Here is a 15,773-nt window from a genome sequence, read left to right as displayed (position 1 = left end):
TTAATACGCTGCAATAAAATAAGCGCCTAGAAAAAGCTCATGGAATAGATGTCAATGTTAGAGAAATCCCTCCCACACATCCTCTAGTTCCATACCCCATCCCTCAAACCCAGACAAGAAAATCTGAAACAACAAAGGAAATCCTTCCAAGCTTGGATTTCAGTGAGGGCCCCTTTACCAGTAACAAGAACACAGTTTCCTATATGGCCTAATAGGAAAGTAAAACACAGAAGCACAAAAAATCCACAGATTCCAATATTTAAGAGACGTGGTACATATTCAAAGTTAAAATAACTCCAACTTTTATAGCTATACATATTGTTTTAAAGCAACTTAATATATTTTTAAATTTCATATATACACTCTCAAAGGTTCTTCAGGTGAGGTATGTAAACATTGTCTAATGAAAATTTTTCAATGTTTCAAACCAACAAATTCACAGCATACATTGAATTTTCATCCATTAAAGACACAGTATTTTCCTACACTCACTAACATCATGGAAATCCAGGCCCAAGAGATACACGCTGATCATCCAGATTACCATCTGCAGAATTTCTCAATTCACTGCTCTTGGAAAGACCACCCTCGCATAGGTTAGGAGCACACGCTTGGTACTGGACAGGGGCTAGGCCCTCTGGAGACTCTCTCCTTGGGCATCTGGATCACTGGCTAAGACTCACAAGACAGCAAAAAGGAGCACATCTGAACAACTACAAGATTGACCTCGGCAATGACAACACTGGGAGGAACCAGAAAGACCTTAAAGGAACGGTAGAGATTCATCTTAGAGCTCCCTGGATCCACAGCCGGATCAGCAGCCCCTGCCCTAATCTCATTCTGAAGGGTCGTGGCCTAAAAAGAATAAAAACCCAACACGGCACCTGAGCTTCAGTTAAATTGCATGGGCCTCCTATGCCCCCCTGGCCCCTGAAAGGCATTGACTCTAGCCTGAAGTAGGACCCTGGGCTGTGCTTTTCATACAGGTTGGGGTTGAATTTCTTAGTATCATAATGCATACGGGAAAATAATGCCATGAGTTCACAAAGACGACCAGTGCCTCCACACAGGCACTGGCCAGTGACCTTGGAGGAGCTCAATTTTGAAAACTACTTGTTCCCTGAGGGTAAACAGCAGGCTTCTATTGAGATTAAGTGAGGCTAATAAGGGGATTATTTATTACAAGGTAATAATACTTGGGGAGCCTCAGGCCATAGTTCTATTTTACTCCCACATAATCTACAATGCCCCCTCCCTGCCCTCCCACCACCACGAGTAGTCACCTTCCCAATGACACAATATAGGTCAGTTTCTTTCCTCTTGCTTGCTTTCAGGCTCAGCAATGGAAAGTTTTATCCTAACGCACCCACTTCAATCTAAAAAAACACTAGTGAAAAATTCCAAACACCATCATAAATACAAAAGAGAAGACATATCCCAAAAGCCTAAAAAACTACATTATTCTATTCATGGTTATTGGGGTGTGGGGTATTTTTCATAAAGTTTAGGACGGTCACAGGAGAGGCTGCTCAACAGCTCAGAAAGCTGTGGAACTGGACACGCTGGAAGCCACGGAAGAGGGACTGCCTGCCTCGCTCAGCTCTAAAGAGTTTTTACCCCAGACATTTCAAACCCAGGCACAGAGGAGGACCCCAGGAAATGGGCTTAGTCTTCAAAGGCAGGGCAGATAGACTCAAAGGACTTTTAGCTGGCAATTTAAATTCCTAACATAAAAAATTCTTATGTTTACAGCCAAATGAGCTTTGCCTCAACTAGATTCAAGAAGCCCTACAAATTCATGGAAAAATGACCATTTTTCAACCTCCATGCCCAAATTTTGATGTGTCTGGTGCTGGCAGATTTCTCATCCATTGCTAGAGTTGTATGACATGAAGAAGCGTGCAGACAAACAGAAGCAATAATTCAAGTATAGCCACCTCTCCGGCAAAGGCAAGAGGTCTTAGCAAGAGCTGTTCTACCCCCACCCTATCCTCTGAGACAAGGGCCAACACAGAGCCCAGAATAAATGTTATTTCCTAGGATCTTATTGCTTATGTGCAACACATCAGAAAGAACACCTGGAAATCTGCTCTGCAGATTTGGGAACTGACCAGTTTATCATATATATTATACATACATATATGTATACATACATGTATACATATATGTATGTATAATATATATAACAATATGTGTGTATAATATATATAACATATAACATAACCAGAAGAGAAGAGGGGGCAGTTAAAGCTTGGACTGATGTAGCATTACAGATCAAATGCCCCAAACAGCTCTCAACCTGCTGGTTCTGTTCTTTCTCCATGTGTGAACTGTGTTATGAAAGTAAGTCCACTGCTCAAAATATATCCTTCTACAATACTACAGTGCAGACCAACACCACTCAGAACGTGAATCTGTATACAGCACACGTAATAAATATTTTTAAAAAACTATTTACAACATTACTTCTTGTGAACATTAGATGAGAGCAAAATCTATTTCCTCCTGCAAAGGTTAAAAAAGTGTTGACTGTTTAGTTCAGTGCTAAATTCCCTGGCACCTGGTTACCCTTTCACATTTCATCTTAAAATCAGATTTGCTTACAAATAGTAACTTAGAAAAAACATTCTCCAGCATTACTGTTCAAGTGTCCTCCTCATTTGTTAGAAAAAAGAGAGGCCATTAGAAAACATGCAAATTACAATTCAATTGGAGGACAAAACCCCCCGTGTGTCCAGTCCCAAGCACCCTGCGGTCCCAGAGCCTCGGTTCCCAGTCTAGCCGCTGGGCGGAACGAGAATCATGACTCAGACAGAGGTGCCCAGGAATGGGGCACAGGGAAGAGGAACATGATCATAAAGCCATCAGTTCCTTTACATCTAGGGGTGCTGTGAATCGCAGACCAAGACTCCTGAGAAGTAAAAGCTGCACACATCTTAGAACAGACGGTTTCCTTCTGTAACCACGGGTTACGGGTGGGACTGGCCCACGTCTGCACAGATGCTTGCTGAGACAGGGAGGAGGACGAGGAGGAGGAGAGTTGAGGTGCCCGTGAGTGCTGCCAAGGTGCAGAAGGAAACACGCTTATCTCCCATGGTTAATGAATGTGAATAGGTGTGTGTCTTTCACAAACATGAGAAAGACTAAAACCTATCTTAATGCTTTCTTTAGGCAGCCAGTGGTTTCTCCATATCCCACAGGTATGGGTTTGGATTTCCTTGGGGTTACAACTAAGGCTCATTTCCCTCTACAGGCTGTTGGACAGTCGGAAGATATTAACTGTGTATGCAAAACGTGGGCTGCTTGAGGCGAGCCCTGGTGCCGTGCCTGGCACAGCCATACCGGTGGTGGGAGACCCACTTTGTTCTGGGATGGGATGACAGTGGGGGGAAGCACTCAGGTTCCCAATCCACATTGCATATGCCCAAACAGAGGGAAGGTTTCAAGGCTGCACCCTCTGCCTTCACGCTGTTGTTTGGGGGTTTAATGGATGAGCATGGTAATTGGGGAAGATGAGAGGCTAGAAAGAACACTTTTTTGGAAAGCCCTTTTGACAGTTAATTTTTTGTTGTTAAAATAAATATTTTCTATAGAAGCATTTGAACAGGAAAATATCACTATTTACACAGTGAAATAAATTCCACGGTGGTGTGTATAACTATGTATTATATAACGTATTTGAAACCGTAGTCCATATCACAGTCTCCTAGAACACTGGTGAAACGGCTCTAAACGAATCCCTATCTGTGGTATAAATATACAAAATTATGTGGATCTTGTCTGTAGAGCATCTTTCCCACACACGACCTCCCAAATACTACATACAGCTTCAGCAGCAAGAAGCATGAAGTGCAGATTGTAGAAAACAAGTGGGCTGAAAAAGCTGATAAACTGAAGAGCATCCGGACCCAATGGCTAAATTCTAGAAGGAAAATAAAGAGTTACAGAGAGAAAGACGCTTCTAGTATGACACGTCTGTGGTCAATGACGTGCTCAGGAGATGGGAGACCATCTCCGAGAAGACACCTCCTGGAAGGGGGCGGGGTGGCCTAAGCAGAAGAGGGAAGAGGTGAGGTGTCTAGGACGGCTCCCCCAAACGAGCCGAGCCAGACCGGAGAGCTCTGAGCTGCTTCAAGCTACAGCTGCTGGTGTGCCAACCAGGGCCATCAACATGCTGGTGTTTCTAGGAGAGCTGAGAACGGCTAGGCTGGATTTGAGGTTCAAACAGGCCCAGCCTGGCCAGTTATATTCGCAAATGGTGACCAAAGCTTGGGGAGCGAGCTTGCAAATATACTATACATGGAAAAGAAAAGGAGAGCGCTAGGGGCTGAAAGGAGCCCACTAGGGCTGGCCAGGAGAGGCACTATTTCGGCTTCAGGTCCATTACTAAATTTGTTTGCCACAGAGGAAGACTTAAAAGACGTTGTACTTCTAGTTTTAACTACTTAACCTACTAGATGAGATCATGATTCAACAAATATTCAATCAACGAAGGGGAATATTTTCTTTTTCTTTTGTGCACAAGCATTACTCAGAAGTAACGTGCAACAACAGCTGTGTGCTGAGACAGCGTGGCAAGATGCCCTCCCGTCTGAAAGGACAGAGACGGTGCGAGGCTGGAATGCAGGAAAAACGTTTGTGCCTAACTGCACAACTGACCTCGAATGACACACTACAAGGGCCAGGAAACCTCTTTTGTAAATAGCCAGGTGGTGGATATTTTCTATTTTAGGCTGTGTCAGCTACACAGTAGGTCCCGGTAATTTATTTTCTTTTAATACAATCCTTTTTAAAAAAAAAAGGTAAAATGCATTCCTCCAACCTCTGGTATATTATAAAACCTCAAGCACCTGTTTTTTGCTGCTGTTGCTGGCTGTTTCGTGGGCAACCTGTTCTTTCACGTACCTTGCCTACTGCTGAGTACCTTGTGTGATGTGGACTGGTCTCAGGCAGGGGAGAAAGCCTCTGTGCGTCGCTGTGCTTGCCAGGTGGGCATAACCACACAGCTGCCCCGCTGAACACCGAAGTTGAGGATGTCTCCTGAGCACCGAGCAGTACACCACCAGTGCTCTGGGAAAGGGAAGATCAGGCAGATGGGAGGTAATGGAAGGGACTGACCAGCGCTGCCTCAATTCCAAGAGCAAAGGCATGAGCAAGCATACTGTCTGCAGAAGTGCTCCGGGTGGTCCTCTGGGTCCCCCGGCACAACATGGCAAAGCCTGAAGTCGGAAGCAGCATCAGAGAGCTCTGGGTTTCTGCCTGAGGATGACTTAATATCGTTAAAGGAGAGAGGTCAGGCCTTCAAGTCTTCCACTCTGTCCACTGTAGAACAGCAGTTTGTTCTGACATGTCAAGGGATGAACTGTATTGAAGGTTACCTCAAAAGGCTTTCCACAATTCTGCTTGTTTTAAATATAATACTTTTTTAAATTTTCATTTCTTCCCTGAAAAAGGATGTGGGAGCAAGCCGGGGGAAGAATGCTTACTGCTGGGGATGTGAGGACTGCCTTCCCAATGAGATATACATAGACACGATTTCAAACTTGTAGGAAAAAATTCCAGCATTTCAGTGGACATCAAGCCATAAGAAAACAAAAATTAATAGCTGAGAAGTCAAAATAATAACTAACTATTTCAAAATAATTGAAATCATCATTGTTCTGGAGCCACTGACAGAAATTTTTTCACTAACACGGCATTCAACTTCATTTGCAGAACAGTATAGAAGCTTATCCTTGACTTGTTGGGGAAAGGAAAGACCAACAGCTTGGAGGCTGACTGGATTTGATCCAAAGACACAATGGACAACTTTGCAGTCATACTCAGGTTCTAATGTGCTCCAATTTCCTATTCTTTCCTAAGAGCATGTTCAAGCAAGCCCCTATTTTTTTATTTGTTGGCTTGCCTTTAATGAAGTTATTTTGAAAGGAGAGTATGTGACTGAAAAAATATCAGTACTGATACATTTTTATTTTCCTAGAAGTTGGTCAAAAACATTACATAATGAATACTTTGGGTTAGTGACTGCACTTTGTTTTCCTTCTGTGAAAAGGCTTTTTCCGTATTTTCCCTAAACATGGGGCTCAGAAAACTGAGCCTCTAATTGAAGTATTCTCAATTTTGAAAACAAACAAACAAAACCCAAATCTTGGCTTGTCTGAGTAACACTCAAGATGTGAAGCCAGAGTCAGGTCTAAGATAAGGACCGAGTGAAATGAGAGGCCTGGGCTGCACGAAGAACTCTGAAGCCCTCCTTGCCTGTGGGGCCTGACTCTGGAGGCTGCCGGAGGCCTCACTGTGGGCGGCTTGGAGAAGGCAGATGGGAGGCTGCGGTAGCTCAAGTGTTAGGAGACGTATTCAGTGTGCTGTAACAACACACCGTGTCTCTTCTGCAGCAAGGAGAAAGAAAGAAATCTAAAAGGAAGAACAAAACTGAGGGAAGATAAGGAGGAGAAAGAAGAAAAGAAAAGAAGGACGGGGAGGCAAAACCAAGATCAACCATGCAAAGTTTGTTCTTGAAAAAGGATTATTTTCTTAAGCAAGGAGGGTTGGCAAATTTTTTCTGAAAAGCCCAGACAGTAAATCTTTCCAGCTTTGCAGACCATATGGTCTCTGTTGTAGATACTCTGCTGTGCTGGAAAGCAGCTATGAAAGATACATAAACAAACGGGCATGGCTATGTTCCAATAAACTTTTATTTACAAAAGAGCGACCAGCCCATATTCTACAGACCCTTGATAGGGTGTCTGTAAAAAAGATGGCTTGTGTGGCCTGACAGGAAACCAAAAGGAACGGGGGTGGCTCCTGGACCCAGCACCCTGGGAAATTCCAAGACAGTCCCAGGTGTGGTGACAAGCCACCAGACTCACGGATGGTGATGTCTGCATTGTGTCGCATGCTGTCCTTTCCTACTCAGCTCTCAGGTCCTTCAATCAGCAAGACGCCGCCCAGAGAGGAAAGTAACAGCTACAGCCCTTACTACACAACCCATCACAAGGCAGGAAAGAGACCAAACTTCAGTTCAAAGCAACTGTCTTGAAGTGACATGTTCCACTGATATCCTACATGAACAGTGAGAAGCGCACAGAGGAGCCCGTCAGGAGCACCACATCTGTGAAGGGATGCGACATGCACCTCTCCTATCCATACTACCACAAGAACCAAACCCACAGCCCAAGATTTTTATTGTTTTCAGAGAAGGCTTGTGTAGACATCTTTACTGAAATACACATGTGACAGAACTGGCCTACCTATGGGACCCAAGGATCTAGCAACTGCAGACTGACAGCAGTGACATTCCTGTGCAGGAAGCCTTAAGAGCAGAATAAAGGGTGGCTGCCTCCCTGTGTGCTGTAGCTTGTTTGGGGTCTGAGGGAGTGCTGTGGTGAGGCTCTGGGCCCTGACTAGGGAGGGTCTGCATGTTGTCCTCCCAAACCCAGGGAGCCTTAGAGGCCAGGAAGTGGGAGCCAGAAGATGGGGTCTCCCAAAGAGAGCCAGCTCTGGGGAGCTAAGGTAGAGCTTCCGAGACTGCTTCCCTGGAGCTCTCCCAGAAGCTCAGAGGTAATACCAGTGTTCTCTGATAAGCAACTTCAGCTCTGGTGCTGGGTCAGTCATGGTGCTAGCCCCAGGAGAAGAATCCTTTCGTGATTTGGAATCTGGAATGTGGGACAGACTGCCTTTGCATCTGGCGGCCAGCCATACTGTGACAACAGCTATAAAGAGGACGTCTTTGCAAGACAGGGAAAACCAGGGAAGACTTGAGTCAGCTGCAGGTCTGGCTTGGAGGTGTATAGGAGCGGCTAGACAGCATTGGCTGTAAGTGTAAAAGGGCATTTCAGAGCCAGCCCTCAAGTTCATTTCCCCCCCGCTTCTTCTATTAGCAAAATTAACTGAATCAGCAAAAATGAGATTCAACAAATATAAAAATACCTCTAAACTTTTAAGTGTTCTAATTATGTAGAATCTCAGTCTATTGAAGTGTTGTTACTACTATAAAATGTTAAGTTGATTTTAAGGATGACCACTGCAGTGTATGTATATATAAAAAAATGCATATCCACACAGATACCTTTTCTCAGCTGCGGCCTAAAATGACAGGAAAGGCTATTACCTTGAAGCACGCTTTTTAAAATGAAAAAGAACTTAGGAAGGTAATGGAATGCATTATAAGCCTGGAACTGGACGGGTTGCCCCTGCTCACTGCCTCACACCTCTCCCTAACCTCACCCAAGCAGCACTACAAGGCATCTGCGTGCCGCTAAGGGGGCACCTGGAGTCAGCACATGTGGCCTCAGCAAACCTCAGCTGTTTAAGTCACCACAAAAACAGGATCCAGTGACGACTATATGAGAATATTTTTTAAAAACTTCAAAACCACTTTCAAAGATTAACCAAACCTACTCAAAACATACTAATGCTTCTGTGCAATTTAATGCTGAGAAAGGGCTGCCCAAAATACACACTCAGCAGTTTCATTCATATAGGTAGCTCTTGAATGGCCAAAGTCAAAGATATTAAAACGAAAAAAAAAAAAAGAGACTCATGGGATAGAGGAGACATAAAGGGAAAGAAAGTCAAGGCTTCATTGAAGATAGTCTATGAAATTCAACACAATTCTCAATTTCCCATGAATCGAACTTTCTCTCCAGTCCTATCCAGTCAGCAGAAGTTCTCATTATATACAGCAAACCTTTAACAGAATGGTAGAAGCCCTGTTTTATCATGATTTGATGGAACTATGCATGAAAAAAGTCCATCTGGGTTTACCTAAACAGATCTGAACAATCTAAATGGAAACGTTTTAGTAAAAAAGAGGAGCCCCTGTCCATACAAGCCTACTTCTGTGACAGAGCACAGAGCAGAGGAGCTCTCACAACCAAGCCTGCTTTGCAGAGTGGACCAGTGGAAATGCTGAGTACACACTGCGTTGTAATGGAGCAAAGTTACAGGCACCAAGGTAAAACCAATGCAACCACCTCAGGCGTCATTCGGGAAAGGCAAACAACATTAGTTACAAACACTGCAGCTCTCACCTTTGAGCCAAGAAACAGAACCTGCCGTGAGAGAGGCAAGAGTGATACTCCAAGCGTTAAGTACCAGTACAGTGCTCATCAGTCAGAACGCTGACACCCACTCGAAACACGTACATTCACATTGGGACAAGCCAACTGAACATCAGCTCCAGGTGGGAGGAGGGACGTGGGCCCCGCTACAAGATGCTGAGCTGCTTCCTCCAACTGCAAGGTTGCTCTGACCTTCACGTGACTCTGCGCTGTTTAGACCTCTCTGAGTCTGGCGCCAAACTGGTTTTGCGGATACTCATGTAGAGACCCTGGGCCACATTTGAACCATCTGGCCTGTGCTACTTATGCAGCTCATGAACACCCTAGCACAATGCATGGGGAAGAAAGAATTTTACTGTACTGGGGCTGGGAGACATCTGTGGCTGATAAGCACAGGCAAATGCACCCAAATGTACATGCACACACAAACTCCTAAACTTTTCTATTACTGGAAATAACAACTTGGCTTTCTTCGAATATGGAAATATTCAGGGTAAGAAAGAAGATTAGAACAGTCACTCTCATCCTAATTGTCAAGTTACAGTTACAGGATGAAAAAAAAAAAATCCTACATTCCCCACCTCCCCCCGAAGTCAGGTGAAAGCCTTATTCGAATGCCAGCAAGCTTGCAAGGCCAAAAATGAAAGGGATGGTAAGAATCAGTTATGTGAATCACCTGGGGGATGTAAATAATTTTTAGAGGTCCTAACCCAATAGTAACACCTTGTGACCCATCTTTTGTCCCATGGGTGCATCATTTAGAATACATTTTTTTAAATGACATAAAGTCAAAAGTGGGAGGAGTGACTAACAATGAATCTGATTTTTTTAAAAAGGAGTAACAGAAATACTCGTCTTTCATAATAATTATAAATTCCCTCTGCAATCTCCACATACCATAAAAATGATTTGGTTTAGCTTTCGAATATCATTTAAACAAACAAACAAGACAGAGAGGGAAGTTCACTGCTTGGGTTTGCAAAGAGGAGCGTCTGCTCATGGACAGACGCTGCAGGGCGGCTGCTGAAAAGCTACTTTTCTGTGCATGATGGTGATCTTCTCGGCTACAAGTGCTTGTGCATCAAGTATAAAATACAAGCCTTTATCACATAGATCAGCTTTTTAGCTTTCGTAAATTTAAAAACAAAAAGGATAAATAAGGCACTGTACTTTTAAAAACTAAAACTGCTTGGTTCCAAGTTTAAAACCCAAGGAACAACCAGAATATAATATATAACTTCCCTTACTCAGCCTCAGAGAAAGACTCTGCAAGTTCCCTTCTCCACCTGAGATGCATTTTCTGGCATCTTCAGTTGTGGTGTTCTCCGTTACCTGCAGCTTTGAAAGGCTGGATAAGCTTATAAAAGCAGAGTTAGTTAATGCACAATGCAGGGTTACTTCTGCAGGACAGTTTTAACTCGTGGCTGCCAGCCTTCTGATCACTTTGCATCCAGCCGTCTCCGTTTGCTGTGAGAAGAGTCCAGCTTTGCCTTTAGTTTTCGCTTTCTCTGGGCCGCACTGCTCTCCGGGGTTTTTGTCAAGGGTCTGGCCCGAGTCTTTCCACTGCTCTGCTTCCTGTTGGTGGCTTTCTGTGGCCTTGAAGAGGACTCACCTGCCCCCTTTTGCTTTGCAGGTTTCGTCCCTGCCTCCGAGGCAGGGGGCTGTGTGGGTCTTTTGTTTGTATTCTCTTTTTCCCTTCTAGAGGGAGGGCAGTTCTTCCCGGGAGACTTTTTAGGGATCTTCACTTTATTCTCTTTTAAGGACGTCTTTCTGGGCAGCTGGCTGATCCTGTCCCTGGCAGCTGGCTTCTTAGCAGCAGGGGTTTTGGCGGTTCCATCAGGACGCTTGTCTTTGCTGGCTTTCACCACCGGTCCCTTGTCCTTCCTGTCCTGAGTGCTGCCGCCTTCTGTCCTCTTGCGTTTATTCTGCACTTCTGCTTTCGGCAAGACTTCAGCCACCTGCTTCCCTTTCCTTCCCTTCGTTCCGTCAGTGCTCTTGGGCTTAAGAGGAAACCCATCTGCATCCACCTGCAGGGCAAGCTTGGGGGACATCAGAGGGTTGATGCATACGCTCTTACAACTCTGTTTACTTTCCACAGCCTGCCCAAACGGGCTTTCCGTGTTCTCATTCTTGATCAAACATTGCTGGGCTCTCAGCTTTCCTCGAATATTGGAATATTTTCTGAGGATCCGGGTACTGGCTGGGGTAGGTGAGTTTGTGGGAGGATGGCTACTTCGTCCTTCCTTGACTTCCTCTACGCTGTCTTCAGAACTGGGACCGAGGCTGACGTCACTGGTGTCCTCCGGCTCCACCTGGTCAAGATTTTCTCGAAATTTGGCCCAGAGCTTCTGTGTTTTCCAATTGTTCCTAGCAGGAGTAGCTCCAGGAAATTTCTTCAAGTGCTTTTTCAAGCGCTCAGCCTGTAGTGAACTGGGGTACAAGCTGGAAGGAGAGTACTTCTGAAGAGGATGCTTGACGGGGGGGATGTCTCCCGGAAGACGAGTGTTGAGCTTCTTCACGATCACCAGTGACCGGGTTTCAGTAGTCTCTAAGAACCATTTGCAAACATTAGATAATTTAAAGTTTGTCATAAACAGCATCTGAACAGGAGAAAACTTTTGAACCTCCAATGAACCTCTACATTTCCGTGACCTTTTCTTGCTTTTCCAAATCTCCTTCAGTTTATCTGACTTGTTCCTTGATCTTGGTGTTGGCTGGGCTTCTTTCTCCAACTGGATCCAGCCTTTCTGAACTCTCATGTACTGGGCATTGAAGTTGGCAATAAGCTCTTGGTTCTCCTCCTCTGCACACCATTCCACAAACTTTGGCTGGTCGTCCACCACGGGGTCCACATCCTCCTCTTCTAAGGGATCTCCACTCTCCGAAGCTTCATCTTCCTTTGGCATTGGGTTTGCTTGTGCTGCTTCCTTTTCTGAAGTCACTCTTGCAGTGTCTGAGGAGTCCAGAGAATGAGCATGTCTTAGGTTGTAGGTTGAAGAGGTCAGTCTTGTAAGCCTCGGTACCCATTTTGGGGGCCCAGCAGCATCACCACTTCCACTACTTGACAAGCCCAGTGCACTGGACGGCAGGTCACTTTCACCATCTTTACACTGGGTGTTTTCAGTGCCGACCTCATTCACAACCTCCTCCAGATCTTGTGTGGGAATTCGTTCTGGCTTCTCTTTTGATTGTTCTGGGAAAGTACAAGGAATACTTTCTGAGGGGTCATGAGCATTTTTCTCCCCTAACTTAGACTGAACATAGATTTCCAGTCTCTCTCCAGGCAGGGGCTGTCCCACTGTGGTTATGGGATCATTGCTGGGGAAAATATCTCCTTCTTCCCCCTTGACTTCTTTTGCCAGCATGTTTTTAAAAGTCTGCCTGGTGATGATCCCACCTCCTTCGCCCTCCTGCTCAGTGTCTTTCTCAGAGAGATTTTCATCAACACCTGGGTTTTCAGTGTCCTCCAGACCTTTTGTATGGAAGCCGTCAGCCAGAAGGCCCTCAGATGCTGTCTCCCCAGGGCACCCTTCTTTTTTAGAACGTTTCATACCAGGATTTTTAGAAATCTTGATCTCAGGACAAGCAGAGGAAGAATCTGAACTTTGACTTCTCAGGCACCTATCGGCAGACGAAGGATCTGAAAGCTGACTCCTTAGGCACCTGTCAGAGGCCTCAGGGAGTTTTTTACTTTTTTTCTTCTTGTCCACATTCTCTTCAGGTGAATCAATGTTTTGATCGCATGTATCTTTTTCTGAACAAAGTTTTACATCACTGCTCTGTCCCTCTGATTTTCCTGTACCACCTGCTGCCTCACTGTCCTCAATTTCTCCGGGGTTTTCATTAGTAAAAGTGCTGCTTTCCTTCAAGGGTGGGCAGGTATCCAGCTCCTGAGTGTCTTCTTCAGTCTTGGCCTCAGTACTGATGCTTTGGTTGTCTTCAGCTTTTCCCAGGCTCAGGGGAGGCTCCAAACCCACGGGCGGACTCTGACTTTCTGAGCCCAGAGGACCTTCCTCTCTGCTGACTGTTTCAGGAGAAGAATGAGGCCTAGAAACCACATCGTCACTGCCTCCCTCAGAAATGCTCTCAGCAGAGGAAACCAGGTGACCGTCTTGGATGACAGTCCCCTCCTTGATATCCAGCAGTTGGACTGGTTGTTGATCTTGTTCCGGGAAAGCCACCCCACTTGCTGTGGGAGTTGAGACCATGGAGCTGCCTTCTGGCGTGTCCTCTTCGGGAAGGTGAGGGAGAGGCGACACCAAGCTGGAGGCTGTCGTTTCCTCTGACCTGGGAGAGCTGCTCGGATTTGGTTTATTTGTCATGGGGCAAACCTCAGGCTCCTGAGATTCCTTTTCAGAGGAAGCTTCTCTTTCTCCTTCCTTGAGGGAGGTTATTTCTTTACTAGGTTCTTCATGGTCGTCTTCTCTGGGACACTGCACATCCACAGCAGGTCCAGGGGGGGAAAGTATGAGGGTCTGCTTGGCAGTGACCACTGCCTCTGGCTCCACTGTTGAACAGCTCGCTTTCTCTTGAGAGTGTAAATTTCTGGCCAGCGTGCGAACAGTTGGCAGCTCACAACAATCACCATTGAAGAAGTATCCTCGAGTACTCTTCCTGGCTGTTTTCCGAGAAGATAATATTGATCTTTGATTCTCCAAGTGGCACTCTGTTATTGGCTGACTGATATAAACGACATCACACTGGTTATCATAATCGTTTATCCTCAGCCCTGATGCCCTCTTACTCTTCCGAGCTGTCTTAATGGAGGTTGATATCATCTTGGTTCGCGAATGTCCATTAGATGCTTTGTGGACAGCTGGCATGGGGCTGGAGGCTAACCAACCATCTTTGGAATGATCGAACTGACCCTTATCGCTGGGATGTAAGTGATAACTCACCTTATTTCTTCCTAGTGAGTGAAGATGGTTCTCTTGCTTTGGCCTTGAATCTTGTTCACTGGACTCTAATTCCTGGCGCAGAGGTGTTTTTGAGCTACAGAGTAAAGCATTCTCTTTGTCAGCAGTTCTAGGTGAATTCCCAGTAAACCCTGAGTCCCAAGCCTCTTCTGATAAAGCTTTGAATGAATTTCTTTGAGAAACAATACAGCTGTTGCTCTCCTCACTATTCTCAGGTGCCACTTTCACTGCAATCAGACTTTCTACTAAAGCTGAGCTCTGCATATGGTCTTTCCCATCCTCACATATTTTCACATTTGTGTCTTGCTCCTGTCCAGTGGTTTGCCCCTCCAAGCTCTTAGAGGTGTGGTGGAAGCTTAATGAGGAAGAATTAGATGCAGTGAGGTATCCCAGAGTGGAACTATCCGTTGAACTACCAGAATTAGGTTTAGTGGTTGGATGTTCAGAGGAAGCTTTCTGGATAATAGTCATGGCATTCTCCCTTCCATCTGCAGAGTTTATCTCAGGAGGAGGCTCCTTCAGGGCCTGTTCTGTCAAGTGTGGAGGGCTGTGTGGGTCTGATGAGTCTACGAACAAATCTACAGAAGGAGGAGACTTCATATCGAGACACACAGCATCTTTTTCCTTATGTCTGGCGCCTAGCTGGGCACAGCCAGCATTGCAAGTGGATGCATCCATCGCTCCAGAATCAAGCCGCAGGTCCTCCGTGCCCGGCTGGGATTCAGTGTACAGATCGTTCAGGACGCGGATGAACTGCTTCTGGTGATGAGTGCACAGTTTGACCATAAACTTCTCCAGTGGGGACTTCGACTGATTGTTAGAATCTACTGCTATCGCCTCTGCTGAGTTCTCACTAGACGGACAAAGAGAAAGGAGAAATTAGTACGGTCATTTTCCGAAGAACATTTTTACATTATGAAATTCACCAGATTTTACTCATGCTATAAAGAGAATGAACAGACACTCTAAAACTGTTTCTAAGCGCCCATATAAATTTCATTTAATAAGTGAGTATTTACCTAATTAAAATATAAGGGCAGCCCTGATATATTCCCAAATTTTAGTAACATCCTTCATACTTTTTAAGTGACCATTCATAATAATTTTTATCTTATAGAGAAGAAATATCATTGATAAGAATTTTTCCGAAAATAAAATTTTGGCTACATTATTAACTCTAGTCAGTTAACATATACTTTCGTTTTAGGCCTGGGTATTCCTGTTATTAAAAAGTCATTGATTTATAAGTCCACCACACTGACAAAAATTCAGATGCACTACATCACAAACTTTTGGACTTAGAGAAATTGTAGTTTTAACATGGTTTCTCAGCATGACTAATTGGCTGGACTTACAATTCTGCAAACAGTAATACAGGAATTCTTCTGCCCCCTTCCTGGGGCAATGAGAATTAAGATCGGTAATTTCACATTTCAGACACAATGACAGATGGAGTTACAAGCAATTGCTGATTTCCTAGGCTCTAAACAAGGAAACCGGAAATCCCACTGTAAACTGCAAGGTTCTGTCACTGCAAGGAGGCAGCCGGATGTCTTCTCAGTCAAGCCCCGCCTGCTACATTCTCCTAGACCTTCAACAAGCATTTTACAGTACTTCACAAGACATCATTCTACATCAGACAACCACTTCCGTAAGTTATCCAGGACAACTCTGAAGTTTAACCTGGACAGTGGGCGGTGGTGGGCAAGGATGATACTAGACTCAAAATAAGCTAAAAGCAAGTCCCACTCAGACAGCTGAGGGTTGTCAAGGACTGCTTGGTGTTTCTGGATGT

The 15,773-nt window shown here is 44.9% G+C and overlaps 1 protein-coding gene across 3 annotated transcripts in view; it reads right to left on the bottom strand.

The window, feature by feature from the left end:
- Positions 1-2,197: 2,197 nt before the first annotated feature.
- Positions 2,198-15,773, bottom strand: part of LOC111145386 (ligand-dependent corepressor-like) — a 144,714-nt gene continuing 131,138 nt past the window's right edge. For all 3 annotated transcript variants that reach the window (XM_022500257.1, XM_022500255.1, XM_022500256.1), the window contains one exon: positions 2,198-14,831. In XM_022500257.1, coding sequence (XP_022355965.1) covers positions 10,502-14,831 — 4,330 coding nt within the window. In that variant the 3' untranslated portion in view covers positions 2,198-10,501. The remainder of the gene's footprint in view (positions 14,832-15,773) is intronic.

The sequence above is a fragment of the Enhydra lutris genome, unplaced genomic scaffold (assembly GCF_002288905.1).
Source record: "Enhydra lutris kenyoni isolate GAN:26980312 unplaced genomic scaffold, ASM228890v2 scaffoldscaffold12, whole genome shotgun sequence".
Taxonomy (NCBI): Eukaryota; Metazoa; Chordata; class Mammalia; order Carnivora; family Mustelidae; genus Enhydra; species Enhydra lutris.
Note: the sequence above shows the minus strand (reverse complement) of the source record. Positions and strands in the feature narration are given on the sequence as shown.